The sequence below is a fragment of the Hypanus sabinus genome, chromosome 12 (assembly GCF_030144855.1).
Source record: "Hypanus sabinus isolate sHypSab1 chromosome 12, sHypSab1.hap1, whole genome shotgun sequence".
NCBI classification, from domain to species: Eukaryota; Metazoa; Chordata; class Chondrichthyes; order Myliobatiformes; family Dasyatidae; genus Hypanus; species Hypanus sabinus.
In genome coordinates this window covers 60,587,908-60,606,781 of record NC_082717.1, presented here as the reverse complement: position 1 = coordinate 60,606,781, position 18,874 = coordinate 60,587,908, and the positions used below count along the sequence as shown (strand labels likewise).

General features: G+C 41.5%; 1 protein-coding gene across 9 annotated transcripts in view; it reads right to left on the bottom strand.

Annotated features, from left to right (window-relative positions):
* si:zfos-1056e6.1 (uncharacterized protein LOC107988029 homolog) overlaps positions 1 to 18,874 on the bottom strand; it is a 134,044-nt gene that overhangs the window by 15,911 nt on the left and 99,259 nt on the right. For 6 of the 9 annotated variants that reach the window (XR_009515127.1, XR_009515128.1, XM_059986046.1 and 3 more), the window contains one exon: positions 8,908 to 8,970. The exons of 2 other annotated variants lie outside the window; for them this stretch is intronic. Coding sequence is in view for 5 of the 7 variants with exons in the window: in XM_059986046.1 (XP_059842029.1) it covers positions 8,908 to 8,970 (63 nt within the window). In the remaining 2 variants the exon portion in view is untranslated. Of the gene's footprint in view, positions 1 to 8,907; positions 8,971 to 9,028; positions 10,058 to 18,874 lie in introns of those variants that run through there. One more of the 9 variants, XM_059986050.1, reaches the window with a different exon arrangement.

Here is an 18,874-nt window from a genome sequence, read left to right as displayed (position 1 = left end):
CCACTCTACCCTCAAGTCTACTCCATCATATGATAGAATCATGGGTGACCTGATAATGACCCCAACTTCACATTCTGGTTTACCTATATTAATATAATTAATCTCCCACATCATTGCTTACTGTGAATCTATCTAAACCTGACTTTACAATATTCAAAGATTCTGCTTCCAACCTAACATGCTGTTAGCTAGAGAGTTAGATGGATTGCCAAAGCTTTACCTGTGAGATAGCAGTAATTCTAAGAAGCCACAATTTTTCCTGGGATAACACCATTCCTGGTTTACCCCTACCTCTCCACCAGTAAATAGCTGTGACCCATTAGACAGATTCTGCTTTGAGGAAGATTTCAAAAACTTCTTTCTGAGGGAGAAAATAAAACCAACCCAATTCTCTGTCTTAAATTGGTGGCTCCTTATTTTTAATATGGTGACTTCTAGTTCTAGATCCTTCCACATGAGGAAATATTCAATCTGTGCCTATCTTGCCTAAACTCTAATCAAACCCTTTCTCATTATTCTAAACTCCAACAGACAGAGCCTAGTCTGTCCAATCCTTTCTTAGAACAAGTTATGTTACAGCTTTTAAAACTCTAGTTAGGTCTCATCTGGAGGATTGTATTCATTTCTTGTTGCCCCATCATCGAAAGGTTATGGAGACCTTGGACAGGGTGCAGAAAAGATTTGTCAGGATAAAAGAGTATGTACTATAAAGAGAGGTTGGACAAGCTTGGATTGCTTTCTTCGGAGCAGCACAGATAGGGGGACACTTGATAGAAAATTATGAGAGAAATCAATAAGAGTGGACAGCTGGTATCTATTTCCTAGGGTTGAAATGCCTAATACTAGTTAGAGGGGGTAAGTTCCAATGAGACATGCAGGGTAATTCTGTTTTTTTTACAGACAGAGTGCTGGGTACATTGAATGCACTGCCAGGGGTGGCGGTGGAGCAAAAAGGTGATAAAGGAATTTAAGAGGCTCTTAGGTCGGCACATCATTCTAGATGAAATTAGATCAGTTAATGTTAAAAAAGAAATAGCAAGACATCTGGAAAGAAATGGATCCATCAGGAAGACGCATCATGGATTCAGCAAAGGCAGGTCCTGTTTAACAAACTTACTGGAGTTCTTTGAGGATATAACAAGTGCAGTGGATAGAGAGGAACAGATGGGTGTTAATTAATTGGATTTCCATAAGGTGTTCGATAAAGTGCCACATAAAGACTTACCCATAAGATAAGGATGCACAGAGTTGGGAGTGATGTATTAGATTGGATAGAGGACTGGTTAACCAATAGAAAGCAGAGAGTTGGGATACAAGGGTGTTTCTCTGGTTGGCAATCGATGATGAGTGGTGTGCCACAGGGGTCGGTACCGTTCATGATATACGTAAACAATCTGGAAGAGGGGACCGAGTGTAGTGTATCTAAATTTTCTGATGATACTAAATTGAATGGAAAAGCAAAGTGTATAGAAGATACAGAGAGTCTGCAGAGACATATAGATAGGTCAAATGAGTGGGCAGATGGAGTACAATGTTGGCAAATGTGAGATAATCCACTTTCGAAGGAAACATGAAAGAACAGATTATTATTTATATAGTGAAAAATTGCAGCACGCTGCTGTGTAGAGCGACTTGGCAATGCTTGTGCAGGAATCACAAAAGGCTGGTTTGCATGTGCAACAGGCTATCAAGAAAGCAAATGGAATGTTGGCTTCATTGCTAGAGGGATTGAATTTAAGAGCAGGAAGGTTATGCTGCAATGGTACAGGGTACTGGTGAGGCCATATCTGGAATACTCCATGCAGTCCTGGTCTCCTTACTTGAAGAAGGATATACTGGTTTTGAAGGCAGTGCAGGGGAGGTTCACCAGGGTGATTCCAGAGATGAAAGGGTTAGACTAGGATGAGAGGTTGAGTCACCTGGGACTGTACTCACTGGAATTCAGAATTAGAGATCTTATAGAAACATATGAAGTTATGAAAGGGATAGGTAAGATAGAGGCAGGAAAGTTGTGTCCACTGGTAGGTGAGACTTGAACTAGGGGACATAGCCTCAAGATTCGGGGAGTTGACTTAGGACGGAGATGAGGAGGAATTGTTTTTCCCAGAGAATGGTGAATCTGTGGAATTCTCTGCCCAATGAAGCTGTGGAGGCTGCTTCAGTAAATATATTTAAGACAAGGGTGGACGTATTTTTGCATAATACAGGAATTAGGGATTATGAGGAAAAGGCAGGTAGGTGGAGATGAGCCATGATCTAATTTAATGATGGAAAAGGCTCGACGGGCCAGATGGCCTACTCCTGTTCCTACTTCATATGTACATCAGCAGAAAATTCAAGGATATGGACAATGTGAACACAGAAGGAATTAATTTAGTTAGGCATTTTATTGTTATTTTAATTAGTTTGTGGGCCAAAATGCCTGTTGCTGTAATGTACTGTTCTATGTACAATATATTAAGCCCTGCCATTCCCAATATGTCTCTGAATTGCTTTGAATAAATAATAAATGTGACAAATGTATTAAATACAAATAATATTGCATGAACCATTGCTCATCACATCCTTTGCTAACTAGTTGCACACAAATTGCTAGAGGAACTCAGCAGGCCTGGCAGCATCTATGGAAAAAGTACAGTTGACATTTCGGGCCAAGACCCTTCAGTAGTACTGGAGAAAAAAGATGAGGGGCAGATTTTAAAGGTGGGGAAGGGGAGAGGGAAACACAAAGTGATAGTGAAACCAGCATTGGGAGGAATGAAATACATAGCTGGGAAGTTGATTGCTGAAAGAGATACAGGGCTAGAGAAGGGGGGAATCTGATAGGTGGGGATAAAAGGCCATGGAAGAAAGAAAAGGGAGCACCATAGAAGTTGATGGGCAGGCATGGAGATAAGGAGAGGGAGGGAAGAGGGGATGGGGACTGGTGAAGGATGGGGCAGTGGGAGGCCATTACCAGAAGTTCAAGAAATCGATGTCATTGCCTTCAGGTTGGAGGCTACCCAGATGGAATACAAGGCGTTGTTCCTCCAAACTGAGTGTGGCCTCATCGCGGCAATAGAGGAGGCCATGGATTGACATATCAGAATGGGAATGGGAAGTGGAATTAAAATATGTGGCCACTGGGATATCCCACTTCTTCTGGCAAACGGAGCTTAGCTGTTCAGCCAAACGGTTTCCCAATCTACGTTGGGTCTCACCGATATACAGGAGGCCACACTGGGTGAAGTGTCACTTCACCTGGAAGGACTGTTTGGGGCCCTGAATGGTAGTGAGAAGGAAGTGTAGGGGCAGGTGTAGCATTTGTCTTGCTTGCAAGGTTAAGTGCCAGGAGGGTGATCAGTGGGGAGGGACGAATGGACAAGGGAGTCGCTTAGGGAGCAAACCCTGCAGAAAGCAGAAAGACTGGAGCATTTCCTACAAATTAATATTTACGTTGAACATCAGACTTCTTTTCTTTCTCATAGGGTGAGACATATTAGCGCTGGCAACTAAAATGCTTCACGTTATTGATTTGAACTGAAATGAGTTGACTTTATTTCTTACATCCTTCACACATGTGAGGAGTAAAAATCTTCACCTTACAACTCCGTCTGAATCTGCAATATGCAAATTAAAGTCATTTGTAATAAATAGTATGCACAGTAAGACATACAACAGCACAGTCAATATAGCTTAGAAATACAGTTGTGTCAGCATGACTTAATCAGTCTGATGGCCTGGTGGAAGAAGCTGTCCTGGAGCCTGTTGGTCCTGGATTTATGCTGCAGTACCGTTTCCTGGATGGTAGCAGCTGGAACAGTTTGTGGTTGGGGTGACTCGGGTCCCCAATGATCCTTCAGGCCCTTTTTACACACCTTTCTTTGTAAATGTCCTGAATAGTGGGAAGTTCACATCTACAGATACGCTGGGCTGTCTGCACACCTCTCTGCAGAGCCCGGTGTTTTAGGGAAGTACAGCTCCCATACCAGGAAGTGATACAGCCAGTCAGGATGCTCTCAATTGTGCTCCTGTAGAAAGTCCTTGGGATTTGGGGATCCATGCCAAACTTCTTCAGGCACTGTTGTGCTTTTTTCACCACACAGCCAATATGTACAGACCAAGAGAAGTCCTCGGTGATGTGTAAACAATGCTGTTCACCCCTTCAACCCTAGATCCATTGATGTCAATAGGGGTGAGCCTGTCTCCATTCCTCCTGTAGTCCACAACCAGCTCTTTTGTTTTTGTGACATTGAGGAAGAGGTTGTTTTCTTGACACCACTGTGTCAGGGTAATGACTTCTTCTCTGTAAGCTGACTCGTTATTATTTGAGATGAGGCTAATCAACGTATCTTCTGCAAATTTAATTAGCAGATTGGAGCAGTGGTGGCAACGCAGTCCTGGGTAAACAGAGAGAAAAGCAGGGGGCTTAGGACACAGCCCTGAGGGGCACCTGTTCTGAGGGTCAGAGGAGCAGAGGTGAGGGAGCCACTCTTACCACCTGCTGGTGATCTAACAGGAAGTCCAGGATCCAGCTCCACAAGGCAGGTCATTACAAGCAATTATCAAGCTAGATCCAAGTACAGAGACATAGATGGATGGGTAGAATAATTGATAACGCTGTCATCTTTGTGAATAAAAAAATCAGAAACCTGTCATGTAACATAGTCAATATGATTTTGTTTGTGAAGGAAATTATGTTTGACCAAACTAATATGTAGCTCTTTACAGTTGCACTTAGCAACATGTGCAATTGAGTAGTGTATTTGGATTTTGAAAAGGTATTTGATACAGTGATGCATGAAAGGTTCATACACAACGACTCTAGATAATGAGTATATCAAAGTTAACTTTGGTTAACCAACAGAAAGCAGAAAGATAAATGGGCCATTTTAGGTTGGCAAAACATAATCAATGCAATGCCAAATTGTTCAGTTCTGGGTCTTCAGCTACTTAACGTTGATGAAAGAACCATATTGTCGTGAGCATTTGGTCTATGATGACAGACAAGAGATGCTCGTTTAGCTCAACTGCAGGTTTTATAGCAAAAAGCACAAAAACGGGCGCTATGACCAAGAGAGAGAATCACTTAGTCTCATACAGAAGCTGGAGGTGATTATCACACACCCCGGTTACAGTCAGAACGATCATAAACACAAGCAAGTAACTGTATAACCCAAGTTAAAATGTAACATTAAATGAACTTGAACATCCAACCATATTCCCATCAACGCATTTTAAACAAGAACAATAAATAGCACTGGCCAGTAGGAATACTGGGGTGGGCTATCGACCACGCCCCCGGAGAGGCATACTGCCCCCACCCTGAGGGGTCAGCTGCCCCAGGCAACGCCAGAGTCCACAACAAGTGAAAAAGTCCCATTAGCGGCCAACACCATTGCCTGGGCTCTGTGGGGTATCTGTGGCCCTCCCCCAAGGGAGGAACTGTTGGATGAGGCCAGAGGTGGGGCACTTCCTTCCTTCAGCCTCGCAGGTTCAGTGGCAGCCGAGAGCTGATACAGTGCCACCCAGCACAATTGCGCTCCATTGCTCAGGCGTCTGCACCCAGTATACCACAACGGAGATGTGGTCGAGCACACCACCCGGCCTCTTCCAGCACTTTCCAAGCTTGAGGGATAGTCCCTTCTCCCGAGTGGAGCAGTAGAATATACCTGGGCTCCCTCCATGTACTGCTGCATTGGTATCCTAGATTGATTGCCAGGCATCACAGCAGTGCATGAACAGCTCCACGCCTGCCTGTATCCAGGCCAGTAGAAGCATTCACACAGCTTGCCCAATGTCTTTGCGACCTCGAAATGCGAGCCCCCACCAGCCCACACACCGATTGCAGCACCGTGATGAGGATCCCCCGGGGAACTACCAGATGCAGGAGATGCCTGACTCTGCTGCTGGAGGATCTCCAATGTGCCCCACTGAGAGTATAGGGCTTTGGCCCCTCGATCCAGGGCAGAGACCTCTGCCATGCTCAGCCATCCCCTCACCAGGCCAGCTCCCCTGCTCACTGCTGGTGGGGAGGCCCACCTTGCCATTGGCTACCACCTGAAGTGCCGCCACCATCGCTCGACCCCGGCTCCGCTGCATTGCGCTGGGCCCCTGCGGGGTGTGCTGCAGAGCAGCGTGCCACTGTGAGACCAGTGGTGTTTGTTGCCTGGTCCACTGTCTGGAGCTGCCCTGCCAGAGAGCCATGGCTTCAGTGCAGGGGTAGCATGTTGCCCCCGGCACATCCACACAGGCCCCCTGGCAGGACAGTAGGTCCAGACCAATAATGCAGAACGCCCAGACGCCAGCGAGTCACACCTTGTGCTCCACTGTGTGCACTGCCACCTCTTCTCTCTCATCACCACACAGCCAACTGGACCGTTGTTGTTGTCCACCCAGGCAGGATGGCAGGACAATGTTGGTGAGGACACCGGGATGATAGGGATGGCTGACCCCCACGTCCACCAGCACACAGCATCTGATGTCCTCTGCCACGCGATCCACATCTAAGCCTTGCTCTTCACTCAAATGGCCCACCCAGAGAGGTGACAACAGAGGGATTCTGATGGAGGCCTCAGGCAGCACAGTCCCGGGCAACACAGCTTGATTCGCCACAGCGGTAGCAGCGATCACTCTGTGGCACGAGGTGAGGCTGGCACATCACTGGCCAGATTTGTCTCAAGGGCTCCTCCTCCAACTTGATGATACTAGCACAAGCTCACAGCATGTGGGGCAATGCTGGAATGCCTTGGGTGGCGGGCTAAAATTGCTTTGGCCCTCTCGGCAAGCGACGATGTGAATGCCCCCAGGCTTTCTCCCACATGGCGCTGTCTGCTGGCCAGTTCTTCCCTCATTGCTTACTCTGACGACCTCAGCTCAAAATGCTGCTACAGTGTTGCTATGAGGGCTCTGCATTTGCGCTGCACAGCTGGTGTTCCACAGCACCAGGACAAGGTGCATCACTGTCTTGGTGGGGCTCCACCCATCGTGTCATGCAGTGTTTGACTTGTGCCAGGAAAGGCTTCAGGAAGCTGGTACCATTGCACCAGGGGAGCTCCAGGGTGGACCTTGTGGTGTTAATTGCTGAGCCTCATTGTTCTTCCTCTTGCTCCAACGGCATTGGTGATGCCTGCCATGGTGCCCATCCTCCCATGGCTGCAGTGTTTTGGTTCCTTGGTGCAGGCCACAAATGAGGTGGGTGATGTGCTCTGCTGTGTCCCCTGGTTTGGGGAGCCTGGCTATGTTTGCTCCATCAGGCTTCCCTGGAATGGTACGATGCTGGCTTCCCAAGGCCTCCATCTGTATCAGTGTCCCATCTTCGACAGCCTGCCCCAGGGTGCAGGGAAAGGCATACTGCTCGGTCCTTCAACTTATTTCCCGGGTCTTAAGGCATTCCATCTGACATCATAGCTCTTCAATCTCACCATCAACAGAGGAGAGAAGCTTGTTTAGCTCAACTGCTGGTTTTATTATAAGAAGCACAAAAACAGACTAGGCACTGTGACCTGGGGAGAGAACTGCTCCATCTCATTCAGATGGGGGAGGTGATCCTCACTCTACCCTGGTCACAGTCAGGGTGACCTACAAACACAGGCGAATAACTTGAAACCTAAGCTAAAATTAACAATAAATGAACTTGAACATCCCACCATTATCCCACAAACACATTCTAAAACAAGAACAACAAATAACAAGGACCACTAGGAATGCTGGAGTGGGTTGTTGACCATGTCCCCAGAATGCCACAGAATGTTTGAATATTAATTGTATATTAATATATGTTATTCATTCAAAGATATGTGCAAAACCAGGTTGAGAACAGGACACAAGATTCTGCCTACTGATAAACTGAGTGAGTTAATCTTTCACTGATTCAGTATAATGTAGAAAAATATGGGGTTATAGATTTTGGTAGGGAAAAATAAAAATACAGAATGTGATTTAAATGGCCTGAGCCCATTGAAAATGGGATAGAGAGTAAAATATCATTTGACTTTCTACTATGACAATACAGGTCTGTGATAAGGCCTTCCAGGATCACTGCGTGCAGTTTAGATTTCTTTATGTAAAAAAAATATGCTTGATTTTGTGGCAGTGCAGAGAAGGTTTTCTAGATTACTTGCAGTTGTTAAGATATTATCATAAGAATCTGTAACAATTAGAGTCTGTAGCTTCTTGATATTAGAAGAGTGAGAGGTGATCTTACTGAAACATAAAAGATCATGAAAAGGCTTGACAGGGATGGAAGCTAAGAAAACGTGTCCCTCTTTCTCCAGATTCAAGGGGTACCCATGGGCACCCACACTGGCCCCAGCTATGCCTTCTATTCATTGGGTACATGGAACAGTATGTTCCTAGCCTTACTGGGTAATGCTTCCCTAATCTTTCTGCACTACATTGATGGCTGCATTAGTGCTGCTCCATATGCCAATGCTGAGCTCATCAATTTCATCAACTTTGCCGTAAAACTTCCACACTGCCCTTAAATTCACTTGGTACATTTCTGATAGTCTCTCCCCTTGTTCTCCATCTCTGGAGACAAACTGTCTGCTGATATATTTTATATATCTAGTGATTCCCATGGCTATCTTGACTTTTCCACTTCCCACCTTGTCTCCTGTAAAAATGTTATTCCCTTTTGTCAATTCCTACATCTCCACCACATCTGTTCCCAGCATGAGATTTTCCTTTCCAGTACTTCAGAGATGTTCTCCTTCTTCAGACAAGGGGGTTTCCCTTCCTTCACCAGTGAAGCTGCTCTTACCAGAATCCTCTCCATTTCCTTCAGCGATAAAATGAATTACACTTGTTTACATATTTCAAAGGTTTCAGGAAATAAATTAACAATTAATTTTCATTTTTGCTCATTAAACAAGTATCATATTATTCACATTTATAATCTACTCATTGATAGCAAAAAATGGCTACCTCATATAGCTTGTCTTGCCACTTCATTTTTATTTCTGGCACTAGTTTTTCAGACCTCTCAATCTAAAAGAAATTTGGCAATAAGGAAATTCAATGAAATTAATTAAATATAAATACAGATGGGGAAATGAAAGATAAAAATCACTTCCGCCAGATTCCTGTAATAAAAATTATATTAACATTTTTGATGATACAAGCACAATAACCATTAAATATCAAGCCATTTTATGACACGTGAGATATACGATCAATGGCCACTTTATTAAGTACCTCCTATTGCCCATCCACTTCAAGGTTCAACATGTTATGCATAGAAAGATTTTCTTCTACACACCATTGCATGGTTATCTGAGTTACTATCACCTTCCTATCAGCTTGATCTTTCTGGTCATTCCCCTCCGACCTCTCTCATTAATAAGACATTTTCACATACTGAACTGCTGCTCACTGGATGTATTTTGTTTCTGGCACCATTCTTTGGAAGTTTTAGAAACTGTTGTGCATGAAAATCCAAGGAGATCATCAGTTTCTGAGATACTCAAACCACAACATTGGCACCAACAATAATTTCACAGCCAAAGTCACTTATATCACATTTCTTCCCCATTCTTATATTTGATCTGAACAACAACTGAACCTTTTCACTATGTGTGCAGCTTTCTGCTCTTGTGCATGGAGTTGCTGCCATGTGCTTGGCTATTTGCACTAGTGAGCAGGTGGAGAGGTGTACCTAATAAAGTGGCCACTGAGTGTATAAACCCAATTGTACAAAGACTGGGTCAAATTACATCTGGAGTTTTCCATTCACTTTTGGACACCAAAATCAAGGGATGTTGCCTTGGAATGAGCGCAATATAAATATGTCAGGTTTTTAAATATTATATTGCAAGGACAAGTGTGACATTGCTTGGCTGAAGCTTGCAAAGCAATTGAATTAAAACAAAGAAACAGCAAAAACAATTAAAGTTTTTAAATATCCAAATATCATTTCAAATAAAAAAGCATGCAATTAATAAAAGAATTTGTTACTACCTCACATTTCAGTTGTCGATTAGGTGGTGTATTCCCATTAAAGTCACAAGATTGTATTCAAGGCCTACGATTGAGACTGAAGTACGTAAACCATCTGGGCTATCATTCCACTACAGATCTGTGGAAGCATTCAGAAGTATTGTATTTGAGATCTTAAACCAAGATCCCATCTGCTTTCTTTGGCTGATATAAACTTTAGCAATGTTTATTGCCAAAAAGAGAAGTGTTCTCTGTTGTATATTAGAACAATCAAAGAGCAGTACAGCACAGGAACAGGCCCTTCAGCCCACAGTGGCATGCTGATTATAATGCTAAAGGAAAATAATCCCATCAAGTTGCACCTTGTCTCTATCCCTCTTTTCTTTGTATGTTTGTGTGCTTATCTAGATATGTCTTAAACATTGCTATCGTATCTGCTTCCATTGCTTCCCGTGCCAGCACACTACCACTCTCTGTAAAACATCTCATCCTGTATATCACAAGGAAATCTGCAGATGCTGGAAATTCAAGCAACACACACATAATGCTGGTGGAACACAGCAGGCCAGGCAGCATCTATAGGAAGAAGAACTGTCGACGTTTCGGGCCGAGACCCTTCGTCAGGACTAACTGAAAGGAGAGATTCTAAGAGATTTAACTGAAAGGACAGATTCTAAGAGATTTTACAGGATCTCCCAGTGGCCACACATTTTAATTCCACATCCCATTCCCATTCTGATATGTCTATCCATGGCCTCCTCTACTGTCAAGATGAATCCACAATCAGATTGGAGGAACAACACCTTATATACCGGCTGGGTAGCCTCCAACCTGATGGCATGAACACTGACTTCTCTAACTTCCGTTAATGCCCCTCCTCCCCTTCTTACCCCATCCCTGACATATTTCAATGTTTGTTTTTTTCTCTCTCTCTTTCTGCCCATCACCCTGCCTGTTCTCCATCTCCCTCTGGTGCTCCCCCCTTTCTCCCGAGGCCTCCCGTCCCATGATCCTTTCCTTTCTCCAGCTCTGTATCACTTTCGCCAATCACCTTTCCAGCTCTAAGCTTCACCGCACCCCCTCCAGTCTTCTCCTATCATTTCGCATTTCCCCCTCCCCCCACTACTTTCAAATCTCTTAGAATCTCTCCTTTCAGTTAGTCCTGACGAGGGGTCTCAGCCCGACGCGTCGACAGTGCTTCTCCCTATAGATGCTGCCTGGCCTGCTGTGTTCCACCAGCATTTTGTGTGTGTCATCCTGTATATTTTCTTTAAACCTCCCCCTCTCATCTTAAAGCTACACTCTCTACTATTTGACATTTCCATCCTGAAAATGGCTCAATTATCTGCACCTATCATAAATTTAATGTATTTCTGTAACGTCTCAGTCTTGTAAATGGCGAGAAAATTTACTGAACAATTATACATTCACCCTGTGGCTACTACTAGGTACAGGAATGGAACTCTTTGTGGTCTTTTGCAGCTGTAGCCATCCACTTCAAGGTTTGACATGTTTTGCACTCAGAGATGCTCTTCTGTACACCATTGTGGTAACATTTGGTTATTTGAGTTACTGTTGCCTTCAGCTTGAACCAGTCTAGCCATTCTCCTCTGACTTCCATCATTAACAAAACACTTTTGCCCACAGAACTGCCACTCACTGGATTTTTTTTCACAAAATTCTCTGTAAACTCTACAGACTGTTGTACATGAAGGTATATGGAGAAATTTAAAGTGAGGGTTTATATGGGAGGCAGGGTTTAAGGGTCGGCACAACATTGTGGGCCGAAGGGCCTATACTGTGCTGTATTATTCTATGTTTTATGTTCTATGTTCTATAACTTCTTCCCTCCTTTTATACCTATCCCCCAGTTAAGTTCCCACCATCCTCTGAATTTTGTATAAAATGCTGTCCTTTGTTTTCTTCTTCCAACTTTGTTGCCACAGTGATTGAATAAAGTTTTTAATTATGAGTTTCACTTCCCCTTTATGCAAAGGCATCACAACATTTATAACCTTAATTTTAAGTGATTGCTTGGCTAGAATAATTGCCACCTCATTTCCTTCAACACCAACATGGGCAGGGACCCAGAAGAACTGGATACACACGCCTAGACCCGCTTCAACAGATGTTGTCCAATCTGAAGAAGAATGCCTGGCCTACAATTTGAAATCCTTGTTGTGATAGATGTCAAAATCAAGAACAAATCAGAGCACAGACATACAGTGGTGCCAGGAAGTTAGTGAACCCTTTCAAATTTTCTCTATTTCTGCATAAATATGATCTCAAATGTGATCAGATCTTTATGTCAGTACTAGAGAATCCAATTACAATAAATAACACAAAAACCTTATACATGTTCATTTATTGAGAAAAATGTTCTAATATTACATGTATTTGATGGAAAAAGTATGTGAACCATAGCTTTCAGTAACTGGTGTGACCCCCTTTTACAGCAATAACTTCAACCAAACATTTCTGGTAACTGTTGATCAGTCCTGCACATCAGCTTAGAGGAACTTTAGACCATTCCTCCATACAAAACTGTTTCAGTTCATCAATATTTCTGGGATACCTTGTATGAAAAGCCCTCTTCAGGTTATGCAACAGCATCTCAATTAGGTTAAGATCTGGACTCTGACTTGGCCATTTCAAAACACAAATTTTCTTCTTTTTAAACCATTCTGTTGTTAATTTACTTTTGTGTTTTAGATAATTGACTTGTTGCATCATCCAACTTCTATTAAGCTTCAAGTGACAGACCACTATCCTGATGTTCTCCTGTAAAATGTCTTGATACAATTGTGAATTCATTGTTCCCTCAATGACTGCAAGCTGTCCAGGCCCTGAGGCAGCAAAGCAGCCCCAAACCATGATGTTCCTTCCACTATGCTTCACAGTTGTATACAGTTTTGGTGTTGGTGTGTTTTTCCCTCCAAACATAACAGTGCACATTTCTACCAAAAGTTTAGCTTTTGTCTCATCTATCCATAGAATATTGTCCCAGGAGTGTTGTAGAACACCCAGGTTGTCTTTTGCAAATGAGATGTGCTGCAATGTTTTGCTTCTGGAGAGCAGTGGTTTCCTCCATGATGCTCTACCATGAACACCATTCTTGTTCAGTGTTTTTCTTATAGTGGACACATGAACAGAGACTTCAGCAAATTCGAGAGGTTTCTGCAGGTCTTTTCCTGCTACTCTTGGGTACTTTTACACCTCCTTCAGCATTGCACAGTGTGCTCTTGGTGTGATCTTTGCAGGATGCCCACTCCGAGGGAGCATAGCAACAGTATTGAATTTCCTCCATTTGGAGACAATTTCTCTAATTGTGGACTGATGAACACTCAGGTCTTTAGAAATGCTTTTGTAGCCTTTTCTAGCTTCATGCATCTCTACAATTCTTCTTCTAAAGCCCTCTGGAAGTTGTTTTATTTAAGGCATTGTACACAAAAAGAGATCTTTCTTGAGAAGTGCAGGTTCTGCCAGTAACCTGATTTTGTATGTCTTTTTTAAAGGGCATCTCTACAACCCACATCTCCAATCTCAACTCATTGATTGGAACACCTGATTCCAAATAGTTTTTGTAGAAGGCATTACTCCAAAGGTACACATACTTTATTGAACCGAAACTATGATTGTTTAAATGGCGTACTCAGTAATGGTGAGAAGAAGTACAATTGTTTCTGTGTTATTAGTTTAGGCAGTTTGTGTTTCTCTATTATTGTGACTTAAATGAAGATCACATTTCTCAGTAATTAATGCAGAAAACCAGGTAATTGCAAAGGGTTCACAAACTTCTTCTTGCAATTGTAACCAGGACGTATGGAACCTTTCACTAAGGGATTAAATTTCAAAATGGTATCCAACAAACCAGATTCTTGTAAATATGGAAGCTTAGGTAAATATTGTTGTAAAAAATGTCTAACCTGAAAATATTGCAAAAAATATGTATGAACGAGGGAGTATTTATTAATTAACTCTTCAAAAGTCATCAATCGACCATCACAGAATAAATCTGTAAAAAAATGGATCCCTTCATTTTTCCATAAGAAAAAAATGCAGTCGATTATTGAAGGTTTAAATGAAAAGTTTCGATATATACAACTAGACAACTTAAATTGTTTAAAATTTTAAAAATTACGAAACTGAATCCAAATCTGTAAAGATTGTTTAATAACCAGGTAAAACTTTAAATTTGGAATTAGTAAAATTAGTAGAATTCCATTAGTAGAATTTATAATGTACTTTTGTTACAAAAAGAGAACCAATCACTAAAGATTAAACAAGATTGGGAGAGAGAACTTAATATGATCTCTGTGAATGAAGAGTGGGTTCGTATTTTGAAAAACGTAAATTCTTCTATATGTGCCAATCACTAATTCAATTTAAAATTGTCCATCGTTATTATTTAACAAAGCAGAGACTATCTAAAATATTTCCTAGTGTTGATAATCACTGTGATAGATGTAAAACTTAAGTTGCTACTTTGTCACATACGTTCTGGTCATGTTCTTCGTTAAAACTGTTTTGGAAATCTTTATTTTCTACAATCTCTAAAGCTTTGAAAATTAATTTACAACCTAATAGATTAACTGTTCTATTTGGAATAGTTCCGCATCATATTCAAGGTATTTCATCTTCAGATCAACATGTAATTGCATTTGTTACATTGTTGGCAAGAAGGGCTATTTTATTAAAATGGAAAGATATCTCTTCCCCTACATTAATTGAATGGTTTTCTCAAGTAATGTTATGTCTCAGTTTGGAAAAAATTAGAAGTAGAACTCTTTGAACATTGATTTGATTTTGAGAGAAGATGGGGTTCTTTTGCTAATTATTACCATTTAATTTGAATTATTCTATATGGTTTCCTTCCAATTTTATTATCTTTTTTTTAAAAATGTGAATTGGCGGTTGATGACTTTTTTAATATATATTTAGATGATGGCTAAACATATTGCTTCTGGGGGTTGATTCCTAATGGGTTTTTTTTGTAGTTAATGGGGTTTTTTCTTAGTTAGATGGGATTCTTTTTTTTCCCCTTCTTTTTTCTATATAATTTTTTTTTCATTTTTATATATTATGATTAGTTTTTTTTCTTCAGCTTTACTAATTGTATACATTTCAATTGTTGAAGTTTTGTATTACTCTATTGTTGTAGAATATTGTGTATCAATAAAAAGATCCTTAAAATGAAAAAGTAATCAGGGCATATTTCTCAACCTATTCCAAGGCTGAAGAGGCAGCAATTATCTCAGACATGAATACTGACACTTTATTTGATAACCTTTTCTAAATAGACACCTAAACCAGAAGCGTCTGCATGACCTTTCACTTGATTTTTTTGAATCATCTGTGTAGATATGCAAGAAATCTGCCTTGCACATATTGCTGAAATTCTGTGCCACTGATATCAATCGTTTTTTATCTTGATCTTTTCTTGAAGATATAAGTCAACCATGGGCAGAGGGATAAACCATGGATGGCTGACAGGAAAGAACACACTAGGACTATATTCCACATTAACCAACTCAAGATTTTGTGCCCATTCATTTCCAATTCACCCAAAACTGAAGACCTTATAAATGCAGTGCACCCAACACTAATAATGGTGGCAACCTTCTGTCCTCTTACCTGATCTACTCGCTTTACACTTATGACTGTGCGGCTAAGCACAACTTCAATGCCATATTCAAGTTTGTTGATGACATCACAGTCATTGGCCAAATCAAAGATTGTTATGAATCAGATAGAAAAAGGCAGACTGAAACATCTCACTCAACTTCAGCTTATCCAAGGAACTGATTATTGACTCAGGACAAGGAAAGCAAAGATCCATGAGCCAGTCCTCATCAGAGGATCAGTGGTGGAGAGGGTCAGCAACCCTACCTGGCACCTTTTTTTCATCAATTTAATCAACATCAATGAGCTATTTGTTCTGACTCTTCCACAAGACTCTTTTAAATGTTTACCATCCACAACTTATCCCCCAACTAGTCCATGGATACATCTTGAGGCACTCCAGAGCTTACTCCCCAAAGCCACTGTCATTCAACATGACTCCTTGGTGTTACTTTCCATCCTCTCACAGCTTTTAACCCCAAAGCTTTCTCAAATTACTTATTATGTTTACAAAACACAAATAGTGTCCCATCTCTTAAAGGTTTTGCACTCACAATATCTCCTAATGATATTTTTCAAATCCTTAGCTGGATTGGATTGATATCAGAAACAGGTCCACTGTCAAAACTCAACAAAACTTTACACTCTTCCTTCTTTCTTTAATTTAAATCCTGTCTATTGCCTTCATCACCACAACAATACTCAATCAGCTGCTTATTTTTCCATTTCCCAGTAACTTGCCATTCACCTTCCACCAGCCAACTCCTATCACTCAATACCATCTCCCTTTCACTACCTCCATCTTCTCTGTCTCTTGCTGCCATCTCTACCCCACACCATTCCTGCCTAACAGCAGGCTCAGCCCTTTGCTCCAAAACTCCAAACAGGACTCCAGGGTTCTACTGGAATATTCCTCCTCTCAACTAAACCTCTTGACCATGTTTGCATTGAGTTGCTGCCACATGATTGACTGATTAGATATTTGCATTGAAGACCAGTTGTACCTAATAAAGTAGCCAGAGAGTGGAGATAGATGATTATGGGTGGCTCAGAAGGCAAGGGGGGGGGGGAGTGGAAGAATGCAGTTAGAGGAGTAGATTGGAGAGTCTGTGGAAGTGATAGAATGACCCAGAAGGTATGTTGCCTCCCAGGTGCCAGGTCAGGGATGTTTTGTGTCCAGGACGCAGTATACGAAATAAGGTAGATGATCTTGTAGCACAGTTAGAGATTGGCAGGGATGACATTGTGGGGATCACAGAGTCAAGGCTGAAAGACGATTGTACCGGGGAGCTTAATATCAAAGGATATACCATCTATCAAAAGGAAAGACAGGTTGGCATTAGAGGAGGACTGGCTCTGCTGGTAAAAGTGAAATCAAATCTTTAGAAAGAGGTGACATAGGATCGGAATATGTAGAATCCTTTTGGATAAAGTTAAGAAACTGCAAGGGTAAGAAGACACTAGAGGAAGTTATTTACAGGCCTCCGAACAGTAGCCAGGATGAGGTCTAAAAATTACAGTGAGAAATAGAAATAGCACATCAAAAAGGCAATGTTACATTAGCAACAATGTTTCAATATACAGATAGATTTGGAAAATCAAGTTGATGCTGGATCCCAAGAGAGAAAATTCGTGGAATGCCTCCAAGATGGCTTTTTGGTGCAACTTTGGTTGAGCCCACTAGGGAATCAGCTATTCTGAATTGAATGTTGTATAATTAACCCAATATGATCAGGGAGCTTATGTTAAAGGAACCCTTAGATAACAATGATTATAACATGATACAAGTCTCCCTGCAATTTGAGAGGAAGAAGCTAAAGTTAAATCTATCGGTACTACAATGGAGTAAAGGGAATTACAGAGGCACGAGAGAGGAGCTGGCAAATTTGATTGAAAGGGGATACAAGCAGAGATGATGACAGAGCAGCAATGTCAGGAGTTTCTAGGAGCAATTCAGAAAACATAGGATAATATACATCCCAAAGAAGAGAAAGTATTCTAAAGGCCTGACTGAGGCTGACGAAGAAAGTCAAAGCCAACATAAAAGCAAAAGAGAGGCCATAAAATAGTAGGAAGTGAGAGGATTGGGGAACTTTTTAAAACTAACTGAAGGCAGCTTAAAAAAAAGCCAAAAGGGGTGGGGGGAGATGAAATATAAAGGTAAGCTAGACAATAATATCAACAATGATACCAGAAGTTTTTTCAGATATATAAAGGGTAAAACACAGGGAAGAGTAGATATTAGAACACTGGAAAATAATGCTGGAGAGATAGTAACGGGGGACAAGGTAATGGTGGATAAACTGAATAAGTATTTTGCCTCAGTCTTAACTGTGGAGGATACCAGTAGTATGCCAGAAGTTTGAGTGTGACAGGAGACAGATGTGAGTGCAGTTGCTACTACTAGGGAGGTGGAAACTGAAAGGTCTGAAGTAAATAAGTCACCTGGACCTGATACATTACACACCAGAGTTCTGAAAGAGGTGGTTGAAAAGATTATGAAGGCATTAGTAATGATCTTTCAAGACTCAATAGATTCTGGCATAGTTCCAGAGGACTGGAAAATTGCAAATGGCACTCTACTCTTCAAGAAGGGAGAGAGCCAGAAGAAAGGGAATTATTAAGCAGTTCACCTGACCTCAGTGGTTTCCGAGATGTTGGAAATCGATTGTTAAGGATGTGGTTTTGGGGTACTTGGAGGCACATGACAAAATAGGCCAAATGTCAACATAGATTCCTTAAGGGAAAATCGTGCTTGACCAATTTGTTGGAATTTTTTGAAGAAATAACAAGCAGAATAGACAAAGGAAAAGCTTGTGTACTTAGATTTTCAAAAGGCCATTGACAAGATGCTGCACATGAGACTGCTAAACAAAATAAGAGCCCAGGATATTACAAGAAAAATACTAGCATGGATAGATCATTGGCTGAATGAAATGAGGCAAAGAGTGGGAATAAAGGAAATCCTTTCAGATTGGCTACTGGTGACAAGTAGACTTCCACAGGGGCCTGTGTTGGGACCACTTCTTTTTACATTGCATGTCAACAATTTGGCTGATGAAATTGATAGCTTTGTTGTCAGGTTTGTGGACAATATGAGGGTAGTTGAAGAGGCAGGTAGTGCTGAGGAAGCAGAGAGACTGCAAATTAGAGAGATTAGGAGAATGGGCAAAGAGATAGCAGATAGAATACAATGTTGGAAAGTGCATAGTTATGCACTTGGTAGAAAGAATAAAAGCATAATATTTTCTAAATGGGAAGAAAATTCAAAAATCCAAGATGCTAAGGTATTTGGAAGTCTTCATGCAGGATTCCCTGAAGATTAATTCGCAGT